This window comes from Pristis pectinata, chromosome 9, assembly GCF_009764475.1.
Source record: "Pristis pectinata isolate sPriPec2 chromosome 9, sPriPec2.1.pri, whole genome shotgun sequence".
In the NCBI taxonomy this organism is placed as follows: Eukaryota; Metazoa; Chordata; class Chondrichthyes; order Rhinopristiformes; family Pristidae; genus Pristis; species Pristis pectinata.
The window spans coordinates 79,613,258-79,639,021 of record NC_067413.1 but is presented as its reverse complement, the minus strand read 5'-3'; the positions used below and the strand labels follow the sequence as shown (position 1 = coordinate 79,639,021).

General features: G+C 39.1%; 1 protein-coding gene across 4 annotated transcripts in view; it reads right to left on the bottom strand.

Annotated features, from left to right (window-relative positions):
- The window catches only part of prex2 (phosphatidylinositol-3,4,5-trisphosphate-dependent Rac exchange factor 2), a 323,008-nt gene that overhangs the window by 230,630 nt on the left and 66,614 nt on the right, over nucleotides 1-25,764 (bottom strand). For all 4 annotated transcript variants that reach the window (XM_052023230.1, XM_052023227.1, XM_052023229.1 and 1 more), the window contains exons 2-3: nucleotides 1,761-1,832; nucleotides 1,072-1,194 (exon numbers count right to left, since the gene is read on the bottom strand). In XM_052023230.1, coding sequence (XP_051879190.1) covers nucleotides 1,072-1,194; nucleotides 1,761-1,817 — 180 coding nt within the window. In that variant the 5' untranslated portion in view covers nucleotides 1,818-1,832. The remainder of the gene's footprint in view (nucleotides 1-1,071; nucleotides 1,195-1,760; nucleotides 1,833-25,764) is intronic.

Below are 25,764 nucleotides of genomic sequence, written 5' to 3'. Positions count from 1 at the left end.
ATCTGTCTCCTGAGACAATCCCTACACTGCACTAAACCACGCAGATATGCTGGGAGTCAGGATCCCAGCAGAAGGCTGTGCAAAGGGCCACATTGGAACATACAATATGGCCCAAAGGGAGCTAACTAGCAATTTTAGGACAAAAGATCAGCCCCAGTATAGTTCCTTCAGACTATATTAATGATACTGCAGATATAGGTGCTAGATCTATATCTTTTAATATCTATGTAATTCTATCTAGGGAGTAAAAGTTTGCACTATAAGTATAACTCAGACAAAGACTGAAAATTACTAAATAAGGAGTGGCAGAGACAGTACACTTCATAGATACAGGAAAGTATTGCAATAGAGTTTTTTTTATAGTCACTAGACTAAACAATACTCTCTCTATCACTTACTTCAGGACTTTGCAATCGACTTGTGGTTTATCATTAGTTAACTGATTTTTTTGTTTGCAAAGCCAATTGAATTATAATATTACCAAAACTGCTATTGGTGCTGAAACACTGAAATAAAACCAGATGCTGGAAATACATGGGACATCAGGTAGCACCTATGATGCATGAAACAGTTAGTGCTGCAGGTCATTAATCTTCATCAGAAATGGGAAAACTAAGAGGTAAACAGGTATTAAGATGCAAAGTGGGGTGGAGGTGGTAGGGGATGGAAGAACAAAGGGGAAGTCACTTAGTCCTATCTTCTGCTCTTTCCCTTTAGCGTTTTCTTTCCTTCTCCACTTTCTCTGGTTCATAAATTTTTTTCTCTCTAACTTTTTCCAAGTCCGATAAAAGGGTCATAACCTTGAAACAAAAACAGATGTTTCCTGACTTGCTGGAGTTGTGGTGTTAATTGTTACACAAATAATTTTACATACAACCATTGCTACAGAGTGAAAATGGTGATTGCATAGTTACTGAAAATATTGTATTGACAAATAAAGTGATTTTTGTGGTAATATCATTGATAAACAAAAATATATTTTCTTCACCAGAAAACCAGGACATGAAATTAGTTTGAAGAACATAAGGAAACATTTTAGTCATCAGTATGGGCAGAGACAGTTATACATACAAATTGAAGAAAACAGCTTCCCAATTCATGCTGGGCACTAGGTTCAGGCTGCAGGCACTGCTCAATCATACTCAGGAATTCTTTGTGGACTCCAAGAATGTCCTCAATATTAGAAAACAATGTCTGAAAGTAAATATTAAAAATCACAGAATCAGAGCTGTTAACAATTTTCAAATTGTTTTGTCAAATCTTTAATCACTGTTCTTGAAGTTATTTTCTACACAATTTCCTTACTCCCTCTTCCACTCCCCTAGCCCACCCCAAATACAAAATTTTCTCTCCTGGTTCACTAAAAGCCATGACTTATGCTGAGATACAGCGCCACATGCCCAAACAACTTGCCAGTTGATCAACCATATCATTCTCTCTGCCGGTGCCTGTGCCAGCCCACCTTCTTGACCCAAGGGCCATCACAACACAATTACTGCTGCCCACACTTAGATCACATCTATGCACGTTCGAGAAATAATAAATAAAAAAGGACAGGATTCTGGGTGATACCTCTTTTCAGCTACCTATATTAAGGACACTTACTGTATACTGTCACCTCAGCTGAAGTGCACTGATTCTGTATGGACTGAGAAACCACCAGAGGCTTCTGAATATATACTGCTCATGTGACACATTTATCATGAAATAAGCTCAAAGGAATGAATGGCCTCTACAATTCTTATCTGTATTGTTCTTACCTTAACAGTTTCTTCAGTTACGTTTTTGTCAACTCTAGAAGCTGCATGCTGGATCATTCGCTGAAGGAATGCCTGATTAAAAAAAACATTTATGGAAACTTATCTTAAGATCGTAAATTTTAAAATTATTTTACCAGTATACAAATGCTTAATGTTCTATCAGACAATCCTAATTGTTGTTGTGCAGTTGTAAGCCAAGGAAAAGTACACCCTGTAGAATTGAGTGTATTTTCCACTATTTATTAATTCAGGAGATAGAGTCGACATAACTCTATGAGAGTTCCAGAGGACTTCTTATCTGCTAACAAATGGAGAAAAGTACACTAAATTTTACTTATTTCATTAATCTTATGCTGTTTTCACTGAGTGATCATTTTGGAGTCATCTTTTATTTGCTGTTTTTCATTTGTGTTATTTAATAATGCATAGACTGGATCCACTTACGGTACCATCAGGAGGGTTCGATAGTATGGATTTAATTAATGGAGATTAGTATTTCAGACTTTGTCTTTTTTTTAAATCAATGACAGTAGTACATTAATAACTCAATGGCCATTATAGATGTCAAACTACTGCTGAACTTTAAAAGTCTTAGCTTTTGCCATATTAGAGATAGACATTTCATGAAAAGATTGAAAAAAAATGCTTGAATCTCGTCATCCAACAATAGCACTGAAAAGGATTCTCATCAAGGTTGCAAATGACATCAGATGTGATTGTCACAAAATCATCTTTCTCCACCCATCAGCAGCCTTCCTGGTTTGGACCACAGCTCTTTCCTCCATTTTCCAGAGTTGAGACTTGTGCAGGAGTATAAATCTGACTGTCTATGGTAAAGCACGTTGAACATATTTTACACAAAAGCATACTCACGTTCTTTCTGAAGTTCTTAATGATGGTTGGAGAGAGGGCCCACGTCCCTGCAGCCCTCCCTTATTCGCACCTGTGGTCCAACTTGATAGGACAACAATGCAAAGTTTTATTCCTGTCTACCTATTAGTATCTCTTGTGATAGCTATCCTGTCCACTCCAGCATTGTTACCTTTGGAGACCCCCAGAGCTCTACCTTGTGATCCCCTCTTGTTTCTTTTCTACAAGTTATCATCAACTATAACATCTGAAAGTACATTGCTTTGACATCAATAATGGGCATTGTAGGTTCCACACGCCAGTAAAACTCCAATAATCCTCTGTCCAATAATCCAGAAATTCCAATGGTCATACATCTGGATCACCAGGTAATGTTTGCTGCTCTCCCTTTCCACACAGAGGCTATGATTCCCACATTCCCTACCCACTGTCAGGAGCCCTGGTTCCTACACCCCCTTCCCACTCACTGGGGCTCAGGTCCACATGCTCCCTTTTCACTTATCTGGTTCACTGGAAAATTTATTATAATACATCTAAAATACATCAAGTGTGTGTCACGGTACTAATAGAAGTTACATCCCACAGTCTAGAAAATCAGTTAGTCCAGCACTTCAAGGTCCTGAGGCACCAGATTTTTAGTGTATATACTGAAGCCACTGAGCTCTACCCAACTACCATCTCTCAGAAATTTTCTTCAATACTGCGAAAACCAAACCCACCATCTTTGGTGCCAGCACCAACTTCCATTCCACAGCCATCAGTCCATGCCTCTCCCTGGACACACACTGAAACCTTGGCATCCTATTTGACCCAGAAATGTTGACACCATAACCTCCCCATCACTTATTTCCAACTTGATAACACTGCCCATCTCCCCACCTGCTGCAACTCATGTGCTGCGAACCACAACAACAGGTTGTTCTTATTGCCAGACTCAATTATTCTAATGCTGTCCCAAGCATCACCCTCCATGAAATGGAGTTCATCCAAAACTCTGCTGGCTGTATTCTAATTTACATCAGCCTATTCATTCATTATCCCTCCACAAACTGACCTACAGTGGCAATGCTTGTATTTGTAACTCTCATCCCCATATCAAATTCAAACATGGTTTCGATTTTCCCCGTCTATACAATGTCCATATGTTTCTCAAATTCTGGTCTCCTGAGCATACCCAGTTTAAATCACTGCACCACTAGCAGCTGTAACTTTTGCTCACTAGACCCAAAGGTCTCGAGTTCCCTCCCTAAACCTCAAGGTCTGTGAAATCTCTCTTTTGGCAACGTTATCCTAATATTTCCTTATTTGGTTCAGTGTTATTTTCTTTTTATATATAAACCTCATGTGAAGCACTTTAGAATATTTTACTGAGTTTAAGGCACTACATAAATTTAAGCTGTAATATATTCAAATCAATCAGGAACTGAAATAGTTTGATAGTCATCCATTTTGATGCAATTAAGATTAATAAGATATTTATTGGAAAAAACAATTAAAATATCATTAAAAACTTGTGGAGCCCTTAAGACATGCTTGTAGATGTAAGCAGAGATGAAATGAATAAATTTAATAGTAATTAATTTGGATTATTTTACATAACAAGAATCATTTATAATTTCTATGAAATGAAGGGTGTGCACACAAAAGTGTGTAGTTACTTTTCAACATTTTTCTACTGAAGGTAATAGTTCATACAGAGATATTGATATTAGAACCACTCAGCTCCTAATGAAATATCAAACTCTGGATACACACTTATTTGTCCTTCCCATGGAATCATAGCCAGCAGCTTTCTCAAGCATGTAACACCTTGCTGCCATTGAAAATGCACTTTTGTAAGATGGTGTACTGTCAATGGACTCAGACTGATATAGTGACTTATGTTAAAGTTTACAAAAGAAAACAGAAGCAAGGCGATTTAAAAATGACAGGAAATTGATGCCACAAATGAAAAAAGGAAAATTAGAACTCAGTAATGCTTAATCTGAGTAGTGTCTTATTTGTAAGCTAAAGAAAGTAATCATCTAATTCATTTTAAGCATCAAAATAATTAAATTTATATGAAATAAATTTTAATGAATCATGACCCACATTGATCATGGTACTTTCATTTATTCTGACAACTATTTATATTACATTCACTAGAGTTTGGAGAGCTACAATTTGCATATCTCTAAATTATTTATAAATTTCTTTATTATCTAAATATAGTCATTGAAAGTTTCAGTAGATTAATGTCATAGTTTGCACTTTTTAACCGCAATTAAAAGAATAAATAAAAAGCAACTTTAACATTTGATTGAAATTTTGAAATTGAAAATTTTAAATTAAGTTTAAAATTTTGCCTTGTCTTTCAAATTTGACTGGTTTTGGTATTTTCTTTTTAGGTTAGGTATCTAGAAATCCTCTTTGTTCTTTATATTCTTTGTTCATCTGTCACAACTTGCACTCAGTTGTAATTTGTTTCTCAGCATCCTGTGCACTTCCTTCAATTGATCCTTCTCGGACTACTAAGATTAAATACTTATAGTTTAAGATCTTTTGTTTGATCATGGGTATTAAATCCTATTCATCAGTGTGTTCAAGGTACAATGAATGGTTATGCCACTTTTACATAATGTAGTTTTGCTATTTAGTAGATCTGATAAGACCAAAGCCTTTTTGTTTCACCTTATATCACACACCCAGTGTTTAAAATACAGAATGCAAACTCCTTCTACTGTTCCTCTGACTCTTCACATGGCTCTGAATTTTTGATAATGTAGCAAATATATAAAATAATTAAATATGAAACAAGACATAAACCCAAAAGCAAAATGTTATTCTGCAAAATTATCCCAAAAACAGAAGAAAGTAAACTTCCTTAATGCTTTATGCAAAAGCCAACGAGAATACAAAGAGCTGTGTGTTCTTTTACTTAAAAGTCTATCATGATCTAATGCATTTTGATACAAATAATACAAATTACCTGGTAGCTTTCTTTTAACAGTTGTCTTCATCTATTTCAGGATTTCTCTGTGGTCTTTGCTAGTTCAGGATCTGCCTGGCAGTTTGCTTTTGTGTATTCAATAACAAAACCAAATTAACGCTTATTATTCCAAAGAGCTTTGTGGCTTGCCCCCTACTACTTCTTGCCTCTAAACACTTCCAGCTCATATTTTGATTTTCTGTAACTATTCCATTTGGGATCCGACAACCGTATTTGTCATAGGGAATTTAAAAATGTTGCTTGCAACTAGACTCCCAGAAGGAAATATATAGTTTTGAAAACAAGTAGTAAACTTGAATATAACAGTGACTATCAGATTTTCAAGCTCTGCAATAATTATAAACTTCTTGAATAAAGGACAGTTAAGCTATGCATTTTATATTTACATGAACCGCTTTTTAAGATAGTCTGTAACTCTGCTGCAAATGCACCCAAACCCAAGTTAGTTTAGTAGTGTTGGACTAATCATGTCATATTTTCTCTGCATATAGAAGGGGTCCATTACAAATACAAGAACATCAGGAACCGGAGGAGTAAACTTAAAGCCTACTGCATCATTCATCAAAATCATGGCTGATCAACCTCAGTGCCATTTTTCAGCACTATCCCCATATCCCTTCAGTCCCATAATTGCCAGAATGCATTTTGAATGCGGGGAGCAACTGAGCTTCCACAGCCATCCATGGTGGAGAATTTCAAAGGTTTACAAACCCTCAGTGCAATTTCTTCTTGTCTCAATCCTACTCCTTATTCATGAGACTGATTCCCAATTCCTGGGATAGCAGGACTGACATATAGAGAGAGACTGGGCCAATTAGACTAATATTCACTTGAAGTTAGAAGAATAGAACCACAGAACACTACAGCACAGAAAACAGGCCATTCTGCCCTTCTAGTCTGAGCCGAAACTTTATTCCGCTAGTCCCATTGACCCGCACCCAGTCCATAACCCTCTAGACCTCTCCCATCCATGTATCTATCCAATATATTCTTAAAACTTAAGAGTGAGCCCGCATTTACCACGTCAGATGGCAGCTTGTTCCACACTCCCACCACTCTGAGTGAAAAAGTTCCCCCTAATGTTCCCCCTAAACCTTTCCCCTTTCACTCAAAAGCCATGTCCTCTCGTACTCATCTCTCCTAATCTAGGTGGAAAGAGCCTACTCGCATTTGCTCTGTCTATACCCCTCATAATTTTGTAAACCTCTATCAAATCTCCCCTCATTCTTCTGTGTTCCAAGGAATAAAGTCCTAACCTGTTCAATCTTTCCCTGTAACTCAACACCTGAAGACCTGGCAACATTCTACTAAATCTTCTCTGCACTCTTTCGATCTTACTGATATCCTTCCTATAGTTAGGTGACCAGAACTGCACACAATACTCCAAATTTGGCCTCACCAATGTCTTATACAAACTCACCATAATATCCCAACTCCTATACTCAATACTTTGATTTATGAATGCCAGGCTGCCAAAAGCCTTCTTTACAAACCTGTCTACCTGTGACGCCACTTTCAGGGAATTATGTATCTGAACTCCCAGATCCCTTTGTTCCTCTGCACTCCTCAGTGCCTTACCATTTACTGTGTATGTCCTACCTTGATTTGTCCTTCCAAAATGCAACACCTCATACTTGTCCGCATTAAATTCCATCTGCCATTTTCTGGCCCATTTTTCCAGTTGGTCCAGATCCCTCTGCAAGCTTTGAAAATCCACAATGCCTCCACTCATAGTATCGTCAGCAAACTTGCTGATCCAATTTACCACATTATCATCTAGATCATTGATATAGACAACAAACAACAATGGACCCAGCACAGATCCCTGAGGCACACCACTAGTCACAGGCCTCCAGTCTGAGAAACAATCATCCACTACCACTCTGTCTTCTCCCACACAGCCAGTCCTGTTGGAATTTTATAGGTTTCGATGAAACTCCTTTATAGATGCAGGAAGGATGTCCCTAAATATTGTTACACTCCTACATTACAACAGTAACTAAATTTCAAATTATGTAATTGGTTGTAATGTACATTGGTTCAAGCTGAGGTCATGAAACGAAAGCCTTTGTTTTGGGAATAATAAGAGTACAACAACAGCTGTAATTACCAGATAACTTTTATGATATTCCTCAGCAATGCAGGAAGCTCTGTTGAACCCTTATTGCACATTATGTATGATTGGACAATACAATTTAAAAAAATCACCACCAAGAGTGAGTCACCTAGACACCAATGAAGTGGTTGCACAATTATATTTGTTTTGCTTAAACAAATATTTTTAAAATAACGATCACCTGGATTAACGGCTACAGCAAAGCTAAATGGAGACATTGACATCCATTAACTTCTTTGATATGCAAGCATTTTTACCTGCTGCAAACACCTTTTTCCCCAAAAATACAGGAAAACCTGGCTTATAATGAAGTTGGCTCACTTTTTAGTTCATCACACTGGAAGCTGTAGGCAATGCATCTTTGTCAATGTCCCAATTATTTTACATTTAATATCAAATTATAAATTTGTGAAAGAACAAGAGTTAATTCACATATAATTTGATTTCAACCAGACAGACAAATGTGTTTCAGAAATATTGCGATGTGCTAAAAATCATTAGAACTAGGAAGGTGTGACTACCATTGAGTTGAGGCTCATTTAAGATGAAATAGTCTGTTGTGATGTTCAATTAATTAAGCACAAATCATGAAAGGAATCTTTTAATATCAAAGGAAAACATACAAAAAATTCAGTCATTGTCTCATCACTTGCAGTTCTTGATGTCAATAACTGCTGGAAGACGATTAAGGCTACACAAGTAGATGTCTCACAAAAACTATTTTCCAAGAGCCTTCTGAGAGGCAAGAGATTTCAAAGAACATAGCCAGAGTGTGATGGTGGTGCAGAGACTAAGGGTACATTACAGTAATTTGTTGCACTTGTGTCTATTTAAATGGGATGCTGCAGCATGCACATTGGTGAAGCAGCACTTAAATTACTGGACAAGTAATTAGTTTATTATTGTCAAATGCATTGAGATACAGTGAAAAGCTTTGTTTAGGATGCCATCTATACAGATCATTTCAAGCCACAAGTACGATGAGGTAGTACAAAGGGTAAAGCAATAACAGAATGCAGAATATAGTGTTACAGTTACAAAGAAAGTACAGTGCTGCACCTCTGCTTCCTCAGGAGGCTAAGAAATTCAGCATGTTTCCGTTAACCCCCACCAATTTTTATAGATGCACCATCGAAAGCATCCTATCTGGAAGCATCACAGCTTGGTATGGTAATCGCTTTGTCCAAGACTGCAAGAAATTGCAGAGTTGTGGACACAGCTCAATCCATCACAAAAACCAGCCTCCCCTCCATTGACTCTGTCTATATTTACTGCTGCATCAAGAAAGCAGCCAACAGAACCAAAGGCCCCTCCCACCCTAGTCATTCTCTCTTCTACCCCTTCTATCGGGCAGAAGATGAAAAAGCTTGAAAACATGCACCACCAGGCTCAAGGACAGCTTCTATCCCACTGTTGTAAGACTCTTGAACGGACCTCTTGTACGATAAAGATGAGCTCTTGATCTCACAATCCAACTTGTTGTGGCCCTTGCACCTTATTGTCTACCTGCTCCCCAGAGGGTTTGACTAACAATCCAGAGACAATCCAAATCCCACTGTGGCAGCTAAGCAATTTAAGTTCACACAATAATCTGGAAATTAATAAGCATCAGTCAGTAACAATGAGCACCAGATTGTCGTAAAATGCATCATGTTCATAAATGCCCTTCAGTGGGATGGGGGTGGTGAGGGGTTTGGTATCTTCTGTCCTTATCCGTCTGGCCTACATGCAACTCCAAACCCACTAATGTGGTTGACTCAGAAATGATCAAGCAATCCACTTAAAGGCAATCAGGGATGGGCAATGAATACTAGTTTTAACAGAAATATCAAGATCCAGATGTAGATTACTTTTGAGCTCCCTATTAAGTAATGTTCGGTTTTAGCGTTTCCAATGTCCTTTTGTTCCTTTAAATTATTTCACTTATAAATAAAGCATGCAACCTTAACCTGCGCAAATTGTGCTGGCATTTCGTTATTTCCTACTTATAATAGGTAATGGGGCCCTTGCTGATGGAGGTTAATGGCAGATGGAGTTTAATCCAGACTAGTGTGAGCTAATGCATTTTGGGAGTACTAATGAGGCTAGGACATACACCATGAACAGTAGGGTCTCAGGGATAACTGAGAAACAGAGAGACATTGGAGTATAAGTCTGTGGATCCTTGATGGTGGTAACACAAGTAGATACCTGGTTAGGAGGCATATGGGCTGCTGGCCTTCATTAGACAGGGCATTGAATATACAAGTAGGGAAGATCATGCTCCAGCTTTATAAAACCTTGGTCAGACCTCAGCTGGAGTATTGCATGCAGCTCTGGTCACCGTGCTACAGGAATGATGTGATAGCACCAGAGAGGATACAGAGGAGATTCACCAGGACATCACCAAGGATGGAGCAGTTCAGTTATGAGGAGAGATAGAGAAACCAGGTCTGTTCTCCCTGGAACTAAGGAAGTTATGAAGTGACATGAGTGAGATATGTAAAATTATGAGGGGTTTAGATATGGGGAAAAGCTTCCTGCAGTCTACCCTATCAAAGATAGATAAAACTAGAGGACATAGATTTAGGGTAAGTGGGAAGAGATTTAGTAGGAGGGGTACCTTCTTCACTCAGAAAATGCACTGCCTGAGAGAGTGGTTGAAGCTGGGTCACTGACAGCAGTTAAGAAGTACCTAGATGAGCACTTGAACTGCTTGGCATAGAGAGCCGTGGACCAAGTGCTGAGAGACGGGATTAAGAGGGAAGGGTGCCCTCTGGTCAGCGTGAATATGCTATACAATACTATGACTGTGACTCTATAACATGCTGGGCAAGCTACGTATTCTTGTTGGACTAAACAGTAAATTACTAAGGTTAATGAATAGTCAAAGTTATGGCCAGAGACTAGTGATGCTTCTTAGAAGCTCAGCTCATATTTAGAGAATAAGTAAACCAGGTTTCTGACAGTAAATCCATGGCCCAGCAGTAGAAGAATACTTAATGCTTTAGCTAAGTATCTGCCATCTGTTTTAAACAGCCAGCCTTTTGAGGTTAGAATCTACTTGTCCAATTGTATGTATTACAATTTTGATAATCCCCAAATACTGATTATACTAACTCTTATCCAAATTCTCCTCTGGGTATCACTCTACATTGCAGTTATGGAATCAGAAGAGACTGCTGACCTATGCAGCATTCTTTGATTTTCAGATAAGCAGCAGCATCAAATACAAGTCAGAACAGTGGTCAGGGAAAAACATCAGGAAAGAAGTGTTAATTTGAGTTACCATGGGGTTAGATTGTCAGTGGGAACTTGAAGAAGGACACCAGAATAAATTTAGAAAGGAAGAGTGCTAATTAGCCTGTTATCTATATTTTTTTACAGATAAGGGATAAACGTGCAGTGCATCCTTGCCCCACCATATTTTTACCAATGTCTTTAGGGTCTATATTCTAAGCTATTTTTGAGTTGTCATTATTTTTTTACTTTTGTCAGCAAGTTCTTGTCGGATACTGTGGTATGTGTGCTAATCAGCATTCATGAAGAGTGTTATTTTACCTTTATGGTTTTCCAGACTATTTTGATACCACAATGGGAAATCATTTGAAGAGCCCAGAACACAGCTGGGTGCAACTTACATTGAATCTATGCTTGTGGATATGGCAACACACACAGCTGGAGACACAGAATGAACTAGCATAAATTACATATTACAATCATTTGTTGGATATCATAAGGTATAGCCAACTATTGTTGATTTTTGTACTGATTATCTGTCATTCAAGGGTTAATTGCTAGTCTTTGCATTAATAGACTGCTGAATTATCAAATAGCAATATTATTTTTTTTCAGTTAGCCAAAAAGCAAGCGTTTGGAAGACTGGCAGGATGGATTTGCTGGCTGCTGCAGGGCTGAAGGCATCTTCTGTTGTGTAGGAAGTCCATGGAGAGATGAGAGCAGCTGCCCTCAAAAACAAAGCACTATTCAACTGAGCATGGCACTAGGCAGTCCCAGCAGAACTTAAGTCAATGGGCAAAAAGGGACTTTTTCCCATTGGCTTGAGTAGAGTACTAATTAACGCAAAGGAAACCAATTGTGATTGTTAGAGTTCAGTCACAGCATCATCAAGGCATTGCTGAAGTTCCTTCTGATGTCCTCACCTCAATCTATTACTGATTGATCAACAGGAGTGGGGCATTTCACAGAGTATGGTGGAATATCATCATCTTCGTGGTCGGATGCAGGACAAAGCTTCAAGTTCACCAGCATGGGACTCTTTTCCACTTCCTACACTGCCATATCAGTGACAATATGCATTCTACTGAAAATACTGAGCAGATCTCCAAGCTTATTTGAATAGAACGTCCCACTCTGCCAGAAGGAATAAGAATGCAAACATTTCAAAGTCAGATATTTATCCTGACAGGGACATATATCAGTTTTTTCATTGACAATAGAATTTCCTATATGTGAAGCAGAGGAAGATACAAAGCAACGAGAGAGAGCAGCACAAATTTGAGGTGTTCTTTACTATATTGATGTTCTCTCACAATTTTCCAATCGGCTAGCCCAAATTTTTATTTGCATATTTGGAAACATAAGTGAGTTTTACTTCATCCTCCAAATATTCCCGAGGTATGACAACATATTGCTTTACCTAGAACCTGAAAACCCAGCCGAACAGTTTTATGTTACAATACAACTTTTAAAAGAAGTGTTCATATTTGATGGAGACACAAGAGAGACTGCAGATGCTGGAAATCTGGAGCAACACACAAAAAGCTGAAGGAACTCACTGGGTCAGGCAGCATCTATGGAGGGAAATGGACAGTCAACATTTCGGGTCAAGACCCTTCATCAGCTGAATGTTTCGACCCAAAACGTTGACTGTCCATTTCCCTCTATGGATGCTGCCTGACCCATTTGAGCTCCTCCAGCTTTTTGTGTGTTGTTCATATTTGATGGTACTGTTCAAGAAACGTAGTGCATTTAATGATAGTCTTGTGTTCATATTTTAGCTCATCTATTTCAAAACAGGGCACTTATCTGATGAAAACAGTCATATGAAATTAATAATTTCTCCAGTGAGATGCTTAAATTTGCAATGAATATTTCAACAGAACTATGAAAATTCAATTGATTTTTTTTTGGCAGTTCAGCAATTTCAGAACTGATGTAATGAACCAGGACATTTATTTAGACAAAAACAAGCAAGCAATCTCCTCACATATTGATTTATCTCCTTCAAGGAGGCTGTGGTTACATCTGAGTCTACAGATCAATAAACACTCAACCAGTTTTTGAAAAAAATGTCCAGCAATTGGAAAAAATCTTTCTCAAATGGAAAAGATAAAATATGTTTTAACAGTAAATTACATCAATTGAGTTTGTTGACACCAAGTGAAATAGAAACAAGGATACATATTGCACTCTAATGGAAGGACAGCTTGTGTTGGGATGGGGAGGAGCTGGTCAGGGACAGATTGGGGAGAGAAAATGAGTCTTGGGGTAGAAAGGACCTTCTGGTGTTCTGTTGCTTCCTTAGCTCCCATCAAAATTGTTTTAAAACTTACTTTATTGTGGAGACTGCTTTGAGTGAAGAAACCTGAGTTGAGTGGAGTTTGCCTGCTATATCTATTGGTTCTTGCTGTCCAATTTAGCATTGAGGCACTGATTAACATATTCAAATGACCTAGCACCTATTGTCGCACCTGATAAATCCACAAATCAAATTTACCGATGACAACATGAGAGTAATATTTTATGATTCCATTATTACCTCTGAGTCAGAAAGTTGTGCTTTGAAATCCCATTACAGGAGATTGAGAACAAAAATCGGGGTTGACACTTCAATGCAGCACTGAGCCAGAGCTGTATGATTGGAGATGTCATTTTTCATAAGACAAACTGAACCATCTGCTTTTTCAGGTAAATTTCTGAAATCTGATAGCATAATTTCAAAGAGCAGTGAGTAATTGCCATTGTCCACTAATATTTACCCTTCAATAAACAATAATAAAAATTATCTATCATTATCACACTATTGTTGTGGAAGCTTGCAGCACACAAATTGGCTGTTGCATTTTCTACATTGCACAGTGACCACATTTCAAAAACTACTGCATGGCTTTAGCTCACTTTAGGATGACCTAAACTCGTGAAAGGTGCCACATGAATTCCAGATTCTTCCTTTCCTACTTCTGAAAATTAATTGCAACAGCTACCAATGATTCTATTTTTTCAGCACAGATTCTTCCTTGATTATTATGCACATGCTATGCTAAGGCATATTTGGGATCTCTCCACCTTGAACAAAATATTACCCCAAAGTACTTTTTAAACTTTGATAGAGATAGGACAATTATGGTTGCAGATTGGCCACCCATCATATACCTGGATGAATTTCCTTTCCCAGTTTAGTCTACATGAAGAAGCAACAAATCTGTTATCACTTGTTCTTCCATCCCTACAGAAGCTGAAAATTACTCCACATCATTCTCCACTGGTGGGCAATGAATTCAGGGTCCAATCATTTAGCAAGATTTTCTTTGTGTTTGCAGAGTCACTGTTGAAAGCAAATACATTACTGGTGAAGATCAGAAATAGTTAAAGTCCGCTTCAGAAGTTTTAAAGACTCTGCTCCTAACAAACAAAACTATAGACTTAACCCCATTCCTCTAAACTGGACCTCCTTAAAGCACAATTTCATACTGGAAATTAAAACTGCTGAATTTTTTTTTTTTTTTTTTTTTTACACATTGTTTACAACCAGATTTGAAACTATCCATTCACTTGTGCCTTCCTCCAATATTCCCACTCCTCTCTCCCCCTCATCATTACTTTGCCATTGAAATGATTCTCCTCATCCCACTGTTCCACTTGTACTAGGTACAATTCCATGTCTTTGTTTTAGTTTCACTCCCCATGCATCTCCAAGATCATCTTGACAATTACAAAACAACCTTCTGGTTCTTGGGCTCATTCTAATTAATTTTCTGGCCCTTCAAATTATTTGTCTGGCTCCCATTCTGTTGGCCTTATCAGTGACATTAAGATTCTCCCTTTCAACATTCTCCCTGCCCCCTCCACCCACCTTCACTCCCTCATAACAAAACTTATGTTTAACACTTCAATCCCTGCTGAATATATCACCAAACTTGGACCTGTAATCCTGGTGTACACTTCAGGGATGCATTACTGGAGAAGCTGTACTTTGGGTGCACTCCAATGGGAAAATAACAAAGTTAACTGGATTGAATTTTGTGAATGACAGCATTTCATATAAGAGACAGAGTATATAGGCTAAATTCCCTGAAGGTAAGAAGAATAAGAGGCAATCTCATTGAAACATAAAATTCTCAAGGGACTTGACAGGGTATACGTAGGTTAATGTTCCCCTGGTTGGAGAACCTAAGGCACAGGAATAAGGGTTCAGTCACTTAGGACTGAGATGAGGAACAACTTCTTCAATTAAATGGTTCTGTACCTTTGGAAATCTCTGCCTAAGAGGATTATTATTATTAATTATTAGCATTAGTTATTGAATGAATTCATGACAGATTAGTAGATTATTTGAATTGATAAGGGTACTGAGATAGTGGGAGAGTAGAATCAGATAGAAGATCAGCCATAGATTTTATTGAATAGAGGAGCAGACTCAAGGGGCTGATTGGCCATCTCCTGCTCATATGTCTTAAGTTTTTATCTAACTCATTTTCTTTTCTAACTTGCCCTCTCTTCCTAGACATTTCCTGCTACTCCTAACTCCCCAATGAGGTTACTCACTTATCACTTAAAAATGTCTCTGCAGAATGGCAATTTCTGTATTTCTAACCACAGTAGATATTTTCTTTGACTCCTCTGGACAGCCTTTGGATATAGTAGAAAAAAAAATCAGCTTTCTCTAGTGCCTTTGCTCTATTATCCAACTACATGAAGTTTCCCTTACTTGATTCTGATCTTATCTGTCTTCTTGCTTCCAGCAAATGTCTTCTTGCTACTAGTATACAAATAACAATTACATCCTGCAGGGGTCTATCAATGGTCCTCAACTTCCTTATCTACATACTCCCTTGATTACATTTATAAATGTAGAATCAGTCGGGGACAGACACCAACCCTGTCATTTATCCTAGAAATTCCAAGGAAGTGCTGTGTTTCTCTACCATACTGGCATGTTCTACGAGTCATAAGTCGAAAGGTAACACTGGGTCACATGCACCCTGCTAAGAAATCATTTGGCCCAATGGAGAAAAAGAAGAATGGCACAAGGCCATGGTGAGCAGCAGAAAATGCTGCAGTTATGGGGGTCAGGAGGAACCAGAGGTACCTCTTGCCTCCCAGTACATGCAGATTCGGGGCACCCTCTCTCCTGTTAGGATCTCAGGGGCTATGGCTACATACTTGTATATCTGCTCCCTTGGATCTGGAAATACCCTGCAGCCAGTGCAGTCCTCGGCTTCAATGGATGAAAGTTACACAGATAACTCCAAGAAAACAACCTGACAGCACAAATGTTAAAGCAGCAAGTGTCTGTTCAATGACTTCCAGGTATATTTAAATTTTGCGAATCAATTAGCCCCAAGCTTTGACAATTTTTTTTTAAAAAGGCTTTTTTTAAATAAAAACACAGCACCCATGTATCATATTTTCACCTTTCAACATGATGACTTCCTCAACATTTATATATGAGTGTTGCTTTCCATTGATCTGTTGACTTTACAATAGAAACCCTGCAATTCAAATCAAAGCCACATATTTACTCCACTCAGATGGTGCACATTTTGCATTAGGGTTAGTTAGGAATATACTGTGAGTTTTACTGCACATTTTATTTTCATAAATCATTAAGTATGTGTGTTTTAGTGAAGGAACTCATTGACAAATGGCACATATTTTTTTCGCTAATTTAAAAGTTAACCTACTTATTTCAAGGTTATTAAACTGTCATTCATATTTTCATTTATTTTTCGTACATTTTCCTTTTAACATTTCCAACTACCTGGGCTGCTTTGCAAGACTTTATGCTTTTGTCAAAAAAAGCAGAATGGCACAAAAGAACCTTTGCCCGTCCTCTCAAGTTGACAAATAGCTAAATAGCTCCATTTATTAACTACTATTGTAAAGAAAATTCTCATTGGTACAAACTTTTAATTTTCAATTTGTTAATCATGTAAAGATGTTGATTCAAAGCTATAATTAAAATAAGAAGTGGCAAAAATAAAATCTCAATTATTGCAGAAAAATATATTTCTATTTAAAGGGAGACACAAGAGACATGAGTCTTGATACAGGGTTTCAGCCCAAAAATTTCAACAATTCCTTTCCACCCACAGATGCTGCTCAGCTCACTGAGTTCTGCCAGCAGATTGTCTGTTGCTTCTATTTAAAGGACAGTACCTCACAAGTCCCCAGCACTTGAGATAATTTCAAACAGTTGTAATAACCTCTTTGACTGCCATTATTGTGTTACTTGTATTAATGGCATACTGAGAATAATGACAATAATGAGAATGAGAATAGTAAAATTCAGCATTCAAAAGAGGACCTGAGGGGCAGATTTTTCACAAAGCAGATGGTGAATATGTGGAGCAAGTTGCCAGAGGAATCAGAATCAGGTTTATAATCACTGTCTTATGACATGAAATTTGCACTATATTGCTGCCGCAAAACAACAAAGACATAAAAAGCCACAAATTACAAAGTCAATAGATAGTGCAAAAAAAAGGGAACACGGGTTCATGGACTGTTCAGAAATCTGATGGTCGAGGGGAAGAAGCCTTTTCTGAATTGTTGAGTGTGGGTCTTCAGGCTCCTGTACCGCCTCCCTGATAGTAGTAACAAGTGGTAGAGGCAGGTACAATTACATCATTTAAAAGACATTTGGACAGGTACATAGATAGGAAAGTTTTAGAGGGATAAGGGCCAAACACAGGCAAATGGGACTAGTTCAATATAACTCTATGACTCTGTGAATTCAACCTGAGAAACCAAACTACAAGTCATAAGTACAAAGCTAATAATTATAATGTGATGTTAAAGTGAAAAACTTTTTTTCTAGAAGACTCGGGATATACAAAGAACATTGAACAGTACAGCACAGGAACAGGCCCTTCAGCCCACCATATCTGCGCCGACCATGATGCCAATCTATCCAATCCCATCTGCCTGCTCATGGTCCATATCCCTCTATCCAGTCTGTTTATTTGTCTGTCTAAAGACCTCGTAAGTGTTGCTATCGCACCTGCTTCTACCACCTCCCCGGCAACATATTCGAGGTACCTACCACTCTGTGTAAAAAAAACTTGCCTCACACTTCTCCTTTGAACTTTTCCCCTTTCACCTTAAACCTATGCTCTCTGGTATTTGATATTTCCACCCTGGGAAAAAGACCCTGACTACCAACCCTACCTATGCCTCTAATAATTTTATATAGTTCTAACCATGTTGCCCCTCAACCTCCAGCACTCCAAAGAAAATAATCCAAGTTTGTCCAGCCTCTCCTTATAGCCAATACATTCCAATCCTGTTTGTTAATTCCATCCAAAAAATTGTTATGAGCGTTTGATCTTGAATAGCCTTGCAGGTATCAGGAATGGAGCTACAGCAATGCGCATTGCTATTTCTCGTGTAGAAAAATGTCACAAATTGCTTTATAAGCTGATTGCAGAACAATAGGTGTCAAATAGTTAAAACAAAGAAAGCAAGAGTCTGAAATTCAGGCTGGAAGGAAAGGTCCAGTCCTATATTCACCAAGGCTGCTAAACCCCAGGACCCTTGTTAGTGAAGATCAGAACCCCCCTCCTGTGCTACTGAACTGGAGAAATTTGTTAGTGTCTAAAACAGCAGGACGCTGACCACAGTATTGGCAAAGTGCATGACCAATCGGTTTCACTTAAACCATGATCTTCATATTTCTAAAGTTTTTAAAGACTAAATTTTGTTTTCACTAGACACACAGGATAATATAAATAATTTTATATATAAAACACAGACATATATGCACATACACAGAATAGGAAAATATGTATTATAGTTGGACATACTTTTTGATCTGCTTAGAAACAGCTCTGATTTTTTTGCTGTTTTCACATAGCATGTTTTTGGCTCACATGAGGGAACTGGCTCCAGTGAAAGAAAAAGCCTTATAAAATCTGATCTGCATCATGAATTGAAATGAAAAGCTGCAGTGACAGCACTCACAGATAGAGTCTGGGCCCCATGCCATCCCAGTGTCTGTGAATGAGACTGCAGCTCGACCCCTGCCCCCACCACTGATGCAGCCAGGGAATCCAGCAGCTTCCTGTTGCAAGTGCCATGGAACAGAATATTTGTTTGTGGGATGATTATGACCCAGTTCAACCAGCTAGACCTCATCACACCCTATGAAAAGGGTCTTGACAGTGGTTCCCTTCTAATTTCGAACAACTCCAGCTTCCTGATCAGATTATGAACACATATCTATCTGTTTCCAAATCATTCAAATGTGGAAACATTCAGTAGCTACTTCAGTTAATCAATCCTCTTTTCCCAGTGGTTGACACTAGATCTGCGGACACACCCCACAAGTATCTAATGCTTTTAATTTTGGAAGATTTTGCATTTGGCTCAATGCCTTTGGCCAGTGAGTTATATAAACCTATATCTTTTGAACAGCATTTCACTTAAATATTCAAGAGTCTGTTACAATGGATCAAATAAGATGACAGCCTCTTGTTTTACTTCAGCAAAAAAATAAGCTGCTAGAGGAACTCAGTGGGTCAGGCAGCACCAGTGGAGGCCAAAGGATAGTTGACACTTCAGATTGTGATCCCGCATCTGGACTGAGAGTGCAAAGGGGAGATAGCCAGCATAAAGAGGTGAGAGAGAGGGGTGAGGCAGGAGGTGGCGCGTGATAGATGGATCCAGGTAAGAAGGGGTTGATGGGCAGATGGAGCCAGGTTGGGGGGAGGGTTGGGGGGGGGTGGAGGGGTGGACATAGTAACAGAGGCTGTCAGGTGATTGTGGAGACAACAAATGGCTGCAGATTAGGGATCCTGCGCTCCATCCAGCTCCCGGTTGCAAGCCATTTCAACTCCCATCCCCATTCCCAAGCTGACCTGTCTGTCCTCAGCCTCCTCCATTGCGAGGGTGAGGCCAGACGCAAACTAGAGGAATAGCACCTCACATTCTGCCTGGATAGTCTATAGGCCGACAGCATGAAAATTGAATTCTCCAATTTCAGGTACCCTGATCCCCCTCTATCCCTTTCTCTCTCCTCCTGATCCACCCGGGTCCTCTCGCATACTTCCTTCTTTCCACTCCCCCACGTCCCCCCAGCCCCCTGTTTCAGTCTCTTTCCTCTCCTCTACCTGGCTCCATGTGCCCATCAACCTCTCCTCACCTGGATTCACCTATCGCTTGCCAGCTCCTGCCTCCCCCTCATCTCTTTATACCACCTATCTCCCTTTTACACTCTCAAACCTGATGCAGGGTTGCGACCAAAAATGTTGACTACACCTTTGCCTCCACTAATGCTGCCTGACCTCCTGACTACCTCCAAAAGCTTGTTTTTGTTCCAGATCCTAGCATCTACAGTCTCGTGTCTCTTGTTTTACTTCAGAGTTTTAACTGGGAATTTTCTGTACGTGGTATATTTTGTCTTAAATAATTGTTTTCCTTAATTAATATCTTGGGGAGTAGTTGGGTATCTGTTAGTTTGAGCCTATAATACACAATTCAGTTGATTAGATCTGAATGCTGGTTTTCCTAATGGAAAATACACAGGTGAGCTTAGTTCAACTCTCCATCATCTTCGTAAGAAACTTCTATTTCCAGTCTGATCTAACAACTTAAAGGAGCAACAATCGCAGTCTTGTCTTGCTATGAACTAAACTCTTCTACCTGCTTTTCCCCGACCCTTCCCCTGATTATTTAATGACGATTTAGGAGGTCAATCAGTGGAATTCCCTTCCATTAGAACATAAGAAATAGGAGCAGGAATAGGCCATCTGTCCCATCGAGCCTGCTCCGCCATTCAATAAGATCATGGATGATCTGGCCGTGGACTCTTAGCTGAAAAAACTGCTGTGTCAGGATGATCTTGTCTTGCTTGTCATGGTGTGAAAGTTACAAGTCTGAGTAAGGGTTGACAATGAAGAACTAGAAACAGGTTTTCAGCCCACCACATATTTTGTCATTTTAAGAGAGTTTTATGCTTCATTATGAAGAGCAAAGATTCACTTCCACTCCACCATTCACCACCTCTCCTCTTCCCCTTCCAAGATCTCCAATATTAATCATCTCTATCCCAAGGTCCCAACACCAGCTGGAACCAAACCCCTTGAGGTGAAGGCCATCACCTCATGCTATAGGCAGTCACAGATCAGTCAAGTTTTCAATCCGACCAGCAGCCAGGCTAGAAGTGAAAGGTAAAAATGAATCAGCATTGTGGGGAGCCACAGCAGCCATGGCCAGCTCCTTAAAGTAATCCATTGGCCTTTACTTCACTTCCACTAAGTCAGCATGCTTTAACCCATTACTCCTCCTGAACTCCTTCTACACCATCACTCCTTCCTCCCATGAACCCCAAACTTCAAATGCCATCACTTTCCCTGATATCCCCACTTCCTAAACCCTTTCCTAATCCACGAGCCTTGTGCATCAGAGAAAATGCCTCACAGATGAAGAGCACAGCAGCGCTGCACTCAGACGTCTGTTCACGTGTCCTCGGATGGGAGAGGGGTGGCAAAGGAGGGACTTGACTGTGACTACCGACCCAATTGACACGTTGATGTCACATCCAAATATTATTGCCACAAAGTATTGAGCGACTAGAGATAAAAATTGACAAGATTTGTGGATTCTTTTGCATGAGCCTTGTCCATCTCCTCTCAGCTGTTAAATACCGGCAGTGGGTCACTTTCTCATTGCCATTAAATGACTTAATATGAGAGAAAAGCATCCCATTGGAATGTACCTCTGCTTATAACACGGGATTCAATGGGGGAAAAAAAATGGGGTTTGCTTTACAGGAAAATCGCCATACAGGCGGTTTTCTAGGAACACAACCCTTTCGTAATGCAGGGATCACCTGTATTAAACTATAACCTAAGACTTCCTTCCTCCTTATCTACAATACCACAAACTTTTGTGTGATTTGCAAACTTACTAATCATTCCTCCTGCATTCACATCCAAATTGTTAATGTGTATTAGAGTTCCAGCATCAACCTCTGTTGTACACCACTAGTCACTGGTTTCTAGTAACAAAAGCAACCATCCATCCTCCTCCTCCTCCTCCTCTGCCTCTTAGCACTAAGCCAATTTTGGATCCAATTTGCCAAATTGCTCTGATTCCCATGGACTCTTAAATTTTTGGACCAGTCTCCCATGTGGGACCTTGTCAAAGACCTTACTGAAGTCTATGTACACTACATTAACTGTACTGCATTCATTAATTAAATTTTGTTAGCTCTTTGATAAATTGAATTTGTGATTGAATGAGCAATTTCCTTCATAAACCACAGAGCTTGGAAATCCCAAAAATGCTGTCAGGTTTATGGAGTAATAATGGCAAGCACCAACCGTTTCACCATTTTTACAAGTGCAGGTTGTTAAGTCAAATGCCCCTTGTCGGTCCAAGAATATTTTTTTGCAAGAAACTATCAAGAATACACTTAAGAAATCCACCAAAATAAACTAAATCAATTTCCATGTGTTTCATGTCACTGATTACGTTATAACCAAGAATGTTTCAAACATCTCCAAGTTGAAATAGTAGAAAAGAGAAGAAATACATCCAACTTGTAACAAGCCATATGTACTAAAAATTCCAGGAAATGAGCTTGGACTGAAACAAGCTTTAAAATACTCAGAGTTCAATCATCCATACATATTTTGGAAGCTTTACTGGCCACAAGTATAAAACCAGATCATGTTTACGCACCCAAAATAGCAACAGAAATAACTATGGTTTGGGTCAATGGAAATGTGCCAATGCTCGTGTTATATACATGAACAAAAAATGAAGCAAAATATTATGACTGCTTATTTGTCCATTTACTTAAAGCATATACAGGTATTTCAAATTAAAGTCATGGACCTACAGATTTTCAGAATACAGCCACAGTGTTCCCTGAGATATACATTTTTTTAAAATTTATATTTGCTCAATGTTTCTGTTACTGCATATTAATTAGAACATTTTGCTGCTAACAATATTTTCTGATATTTACTGTAACTCTGGTCCCTTTTCAATTCTTTCATCAGAAATGCACCTGATCCATATTTAAAAATGCAATAAATATCTGCAACACTTAATTTGAACTTATTTTTAACAAATATAGCAAATACCAGTAATATAAATGAAGTTTTTCCAATTTTTTTTCCAGGAGGCATGCATAAATGTGAGAATTAGGTGAGAATATGAGCTCTGATGCTTTGCATGGTGAAATATCCTGCTTTGACTATGATCATATGGTGAGATAACTTCTTAGGTAATCTCTTGAGGTTGAAGGTGGCTTCCTTCCACTCCAGTTCTGTGCATTCTGAGGTGACCAATGAATGATTTACAGACTCTCCTTTGTATCATTCATGGTTTGGTATCTGGGTATTACTGGTAATGCCAGCATTTAGAGAAGGTAGTGCTGAGGTGCCTTCTTGAAATGCTGTTCTCCTTCTGCTGAAGAAAAAAAATTACATAGTGCTTTTGAGTAGGAGGTTCCTGGAGGTGGTGTGCTCCTTCCACTATTTATACTGGGCTTCTACAGTTCCGACACATGGACTTGAAATTCTTTTGCAAGGAGGCTTTAGAATCATCTTTTAATATTTTCCTCTGAGCATCTGGCAATCTCTTTCTGTGAGAGAACTCAGAAAACAGTGTCTGTTTTGAGAGTCTGGCATAGCCATTGGATCCAACTGGTCTCAATGCGAGAGAGAGGACACTGACCTTGACTCACTTTTCCTATCAATGGATTTGGACAAGTTTGTGGAGACAGTTTTGCTGGTACCTCCCCAGTGCTTTGAGATGCCTACTGTAAGTCATCCAAATCTCAGAAGCAAAATGGAGGACAGGCCAGTAAACCATGAGCTTTGTGCTGGGTTTGAGGTCTTGATCTTCAAACACTCTTTTCCTCAGACAGCCAAAGGTTATGCACACCAAAAACAACTGTTGTCTGCCTTTAGTATGATGTGGCTTCTCAAATATAGGACATACTCTTTGTTCCCAGGGTCTAGTCAGGGTATCTTGCTGTCATTGAGCAGTGGTGTACTGTGGAAGCAAGTTGCTAGAGGACCTTTGTTTGGCAGGCGTTAAGGACAAGGTGCATTCTCTCGTATTCTTCAGTGAATGGGTCAACAATAGCTTGGATTTCAGCTTCTGAATGTGCATACATGAGGCATTTCTGCATACTGCAGCCCATCCACTGAGACTGGGCTGACTTTGGAGAAGACGCAATGTGGGTGGAACAGTTTCCTATTAGTACTGTATATTAGTTCTGCTCCAGCAGGAAGTTCGCTGTAAATGAAGTGCAACATTGCAGCACGAAAGATTGAGTCAAAGACACAGTCTTGCTTGCAAATGTCCACCCTGATGTTGAATCTCTTGTATATCCACTAGGAACAAGGCTGTCATCTATTATAAAGCAAATGCAAGAAGACGACAAATTCCTGTGGGCAGCCAAATTTGAGTCAAAGTTTTACTGAAGTCTAAAAAGATCCTGTATATTTGTTGGTTCTGTTACCTGCATTTCTCTTGGAATTGTCACACAGTGAAGTTAATGTCCATTGTGCCTCGAGGTGGACAGAATCTACACTGTGATTTACCCCCTCACCTTCCCACCAGCTGAGATAGCATGCAGTTATTGACAACCATGGAATTAAACACCACTTTGAGTACCCTCTCGAGAAATGGGAAAAATTGGGAAATAAGCATATTGGCTTCTTGACTTACTATAATGATATGTAGGCTGACTCCAGGGTTCTTGCATTTTAAGTTTCTGAAGCTTGTCAAGCATCAGGAGAAAGCAAATACAAAGGAGCAACGGAAACTGGAAAAGGCCAAAGAATAACTCTTTAACCTGTTATGAAATTATAGATGAATCACAAAACTAACCAAAACATTTTATATATATTTTCATTCATTCTTATTTTCTGCTCATTGTGGTAGATTTGGACATGTATAAGAGTTGAATGAGGACATGAGTAGGTTGTGCTCTAATGATTTTCACAGTGATGTGGCCTCCTTTGACTTTGGTCAGTGGGTGAGATAGCTGCTTCTTCTTAGGCAGTCCCTTGGAATCAAGGATGGCCAGAATCCACCCACATTCTGTGGGTTCTGAGGTGGCTGATGAAACCACTGTGGAAATCCTATGTTCTTACCTGTGGAAGGATCTATGAAATAGAGGCAAAAAAGGGCCACTTGCACCTGCTCTGCCAGTCATCAAGATCATGACAGATCTCTTACCTCTGCACGACTTTCCTGCACTAACCTTATATCCTTTGATTCTCTTGGTATTCAAAAATGTATCAATCTTTGTTTTGAAGTGTGCTTGATGACTGAATCTCCACAACCTTCTTGGGTAGCGAACTCCAAATGTTCACTATCCTCTGGGTGAAGAGATTTCTTCTCACCTCTAACCTGAATGGTTGATTCCTTATTTGAAGACTATGACCCTTTGTTTTAGACACCCCAGCCAGGGGAAATGTTATCCTTGCAAATGTCCTGTCAAGCACAATAAGAATTTTGAACATTTCAATGAGATCAACTCTCATTCTTCCAAGTATAGGCCAACTCTGCTTAATCTATTATGGGTCACTTCCTTCCCCGCCTTCCCAATCCCAGCAAGCAATCACTTGAACCTTTGTTGCACTTCCTCTATCACAAGTATATCCTTCCTTTCATAGGAAGAGCAGACCTGGACACAATATTCCATGTGGGATTTCACCAGGACCCTGTGTAACTGCAGTAATGTTTCTCCATTCTTCTACTCATATCCTCTTGCAATAAAAGGTCAACTAACCATTTGCTTTCCCAATCACTTGCTGAATTTGCGTATCAATATTCGGTGA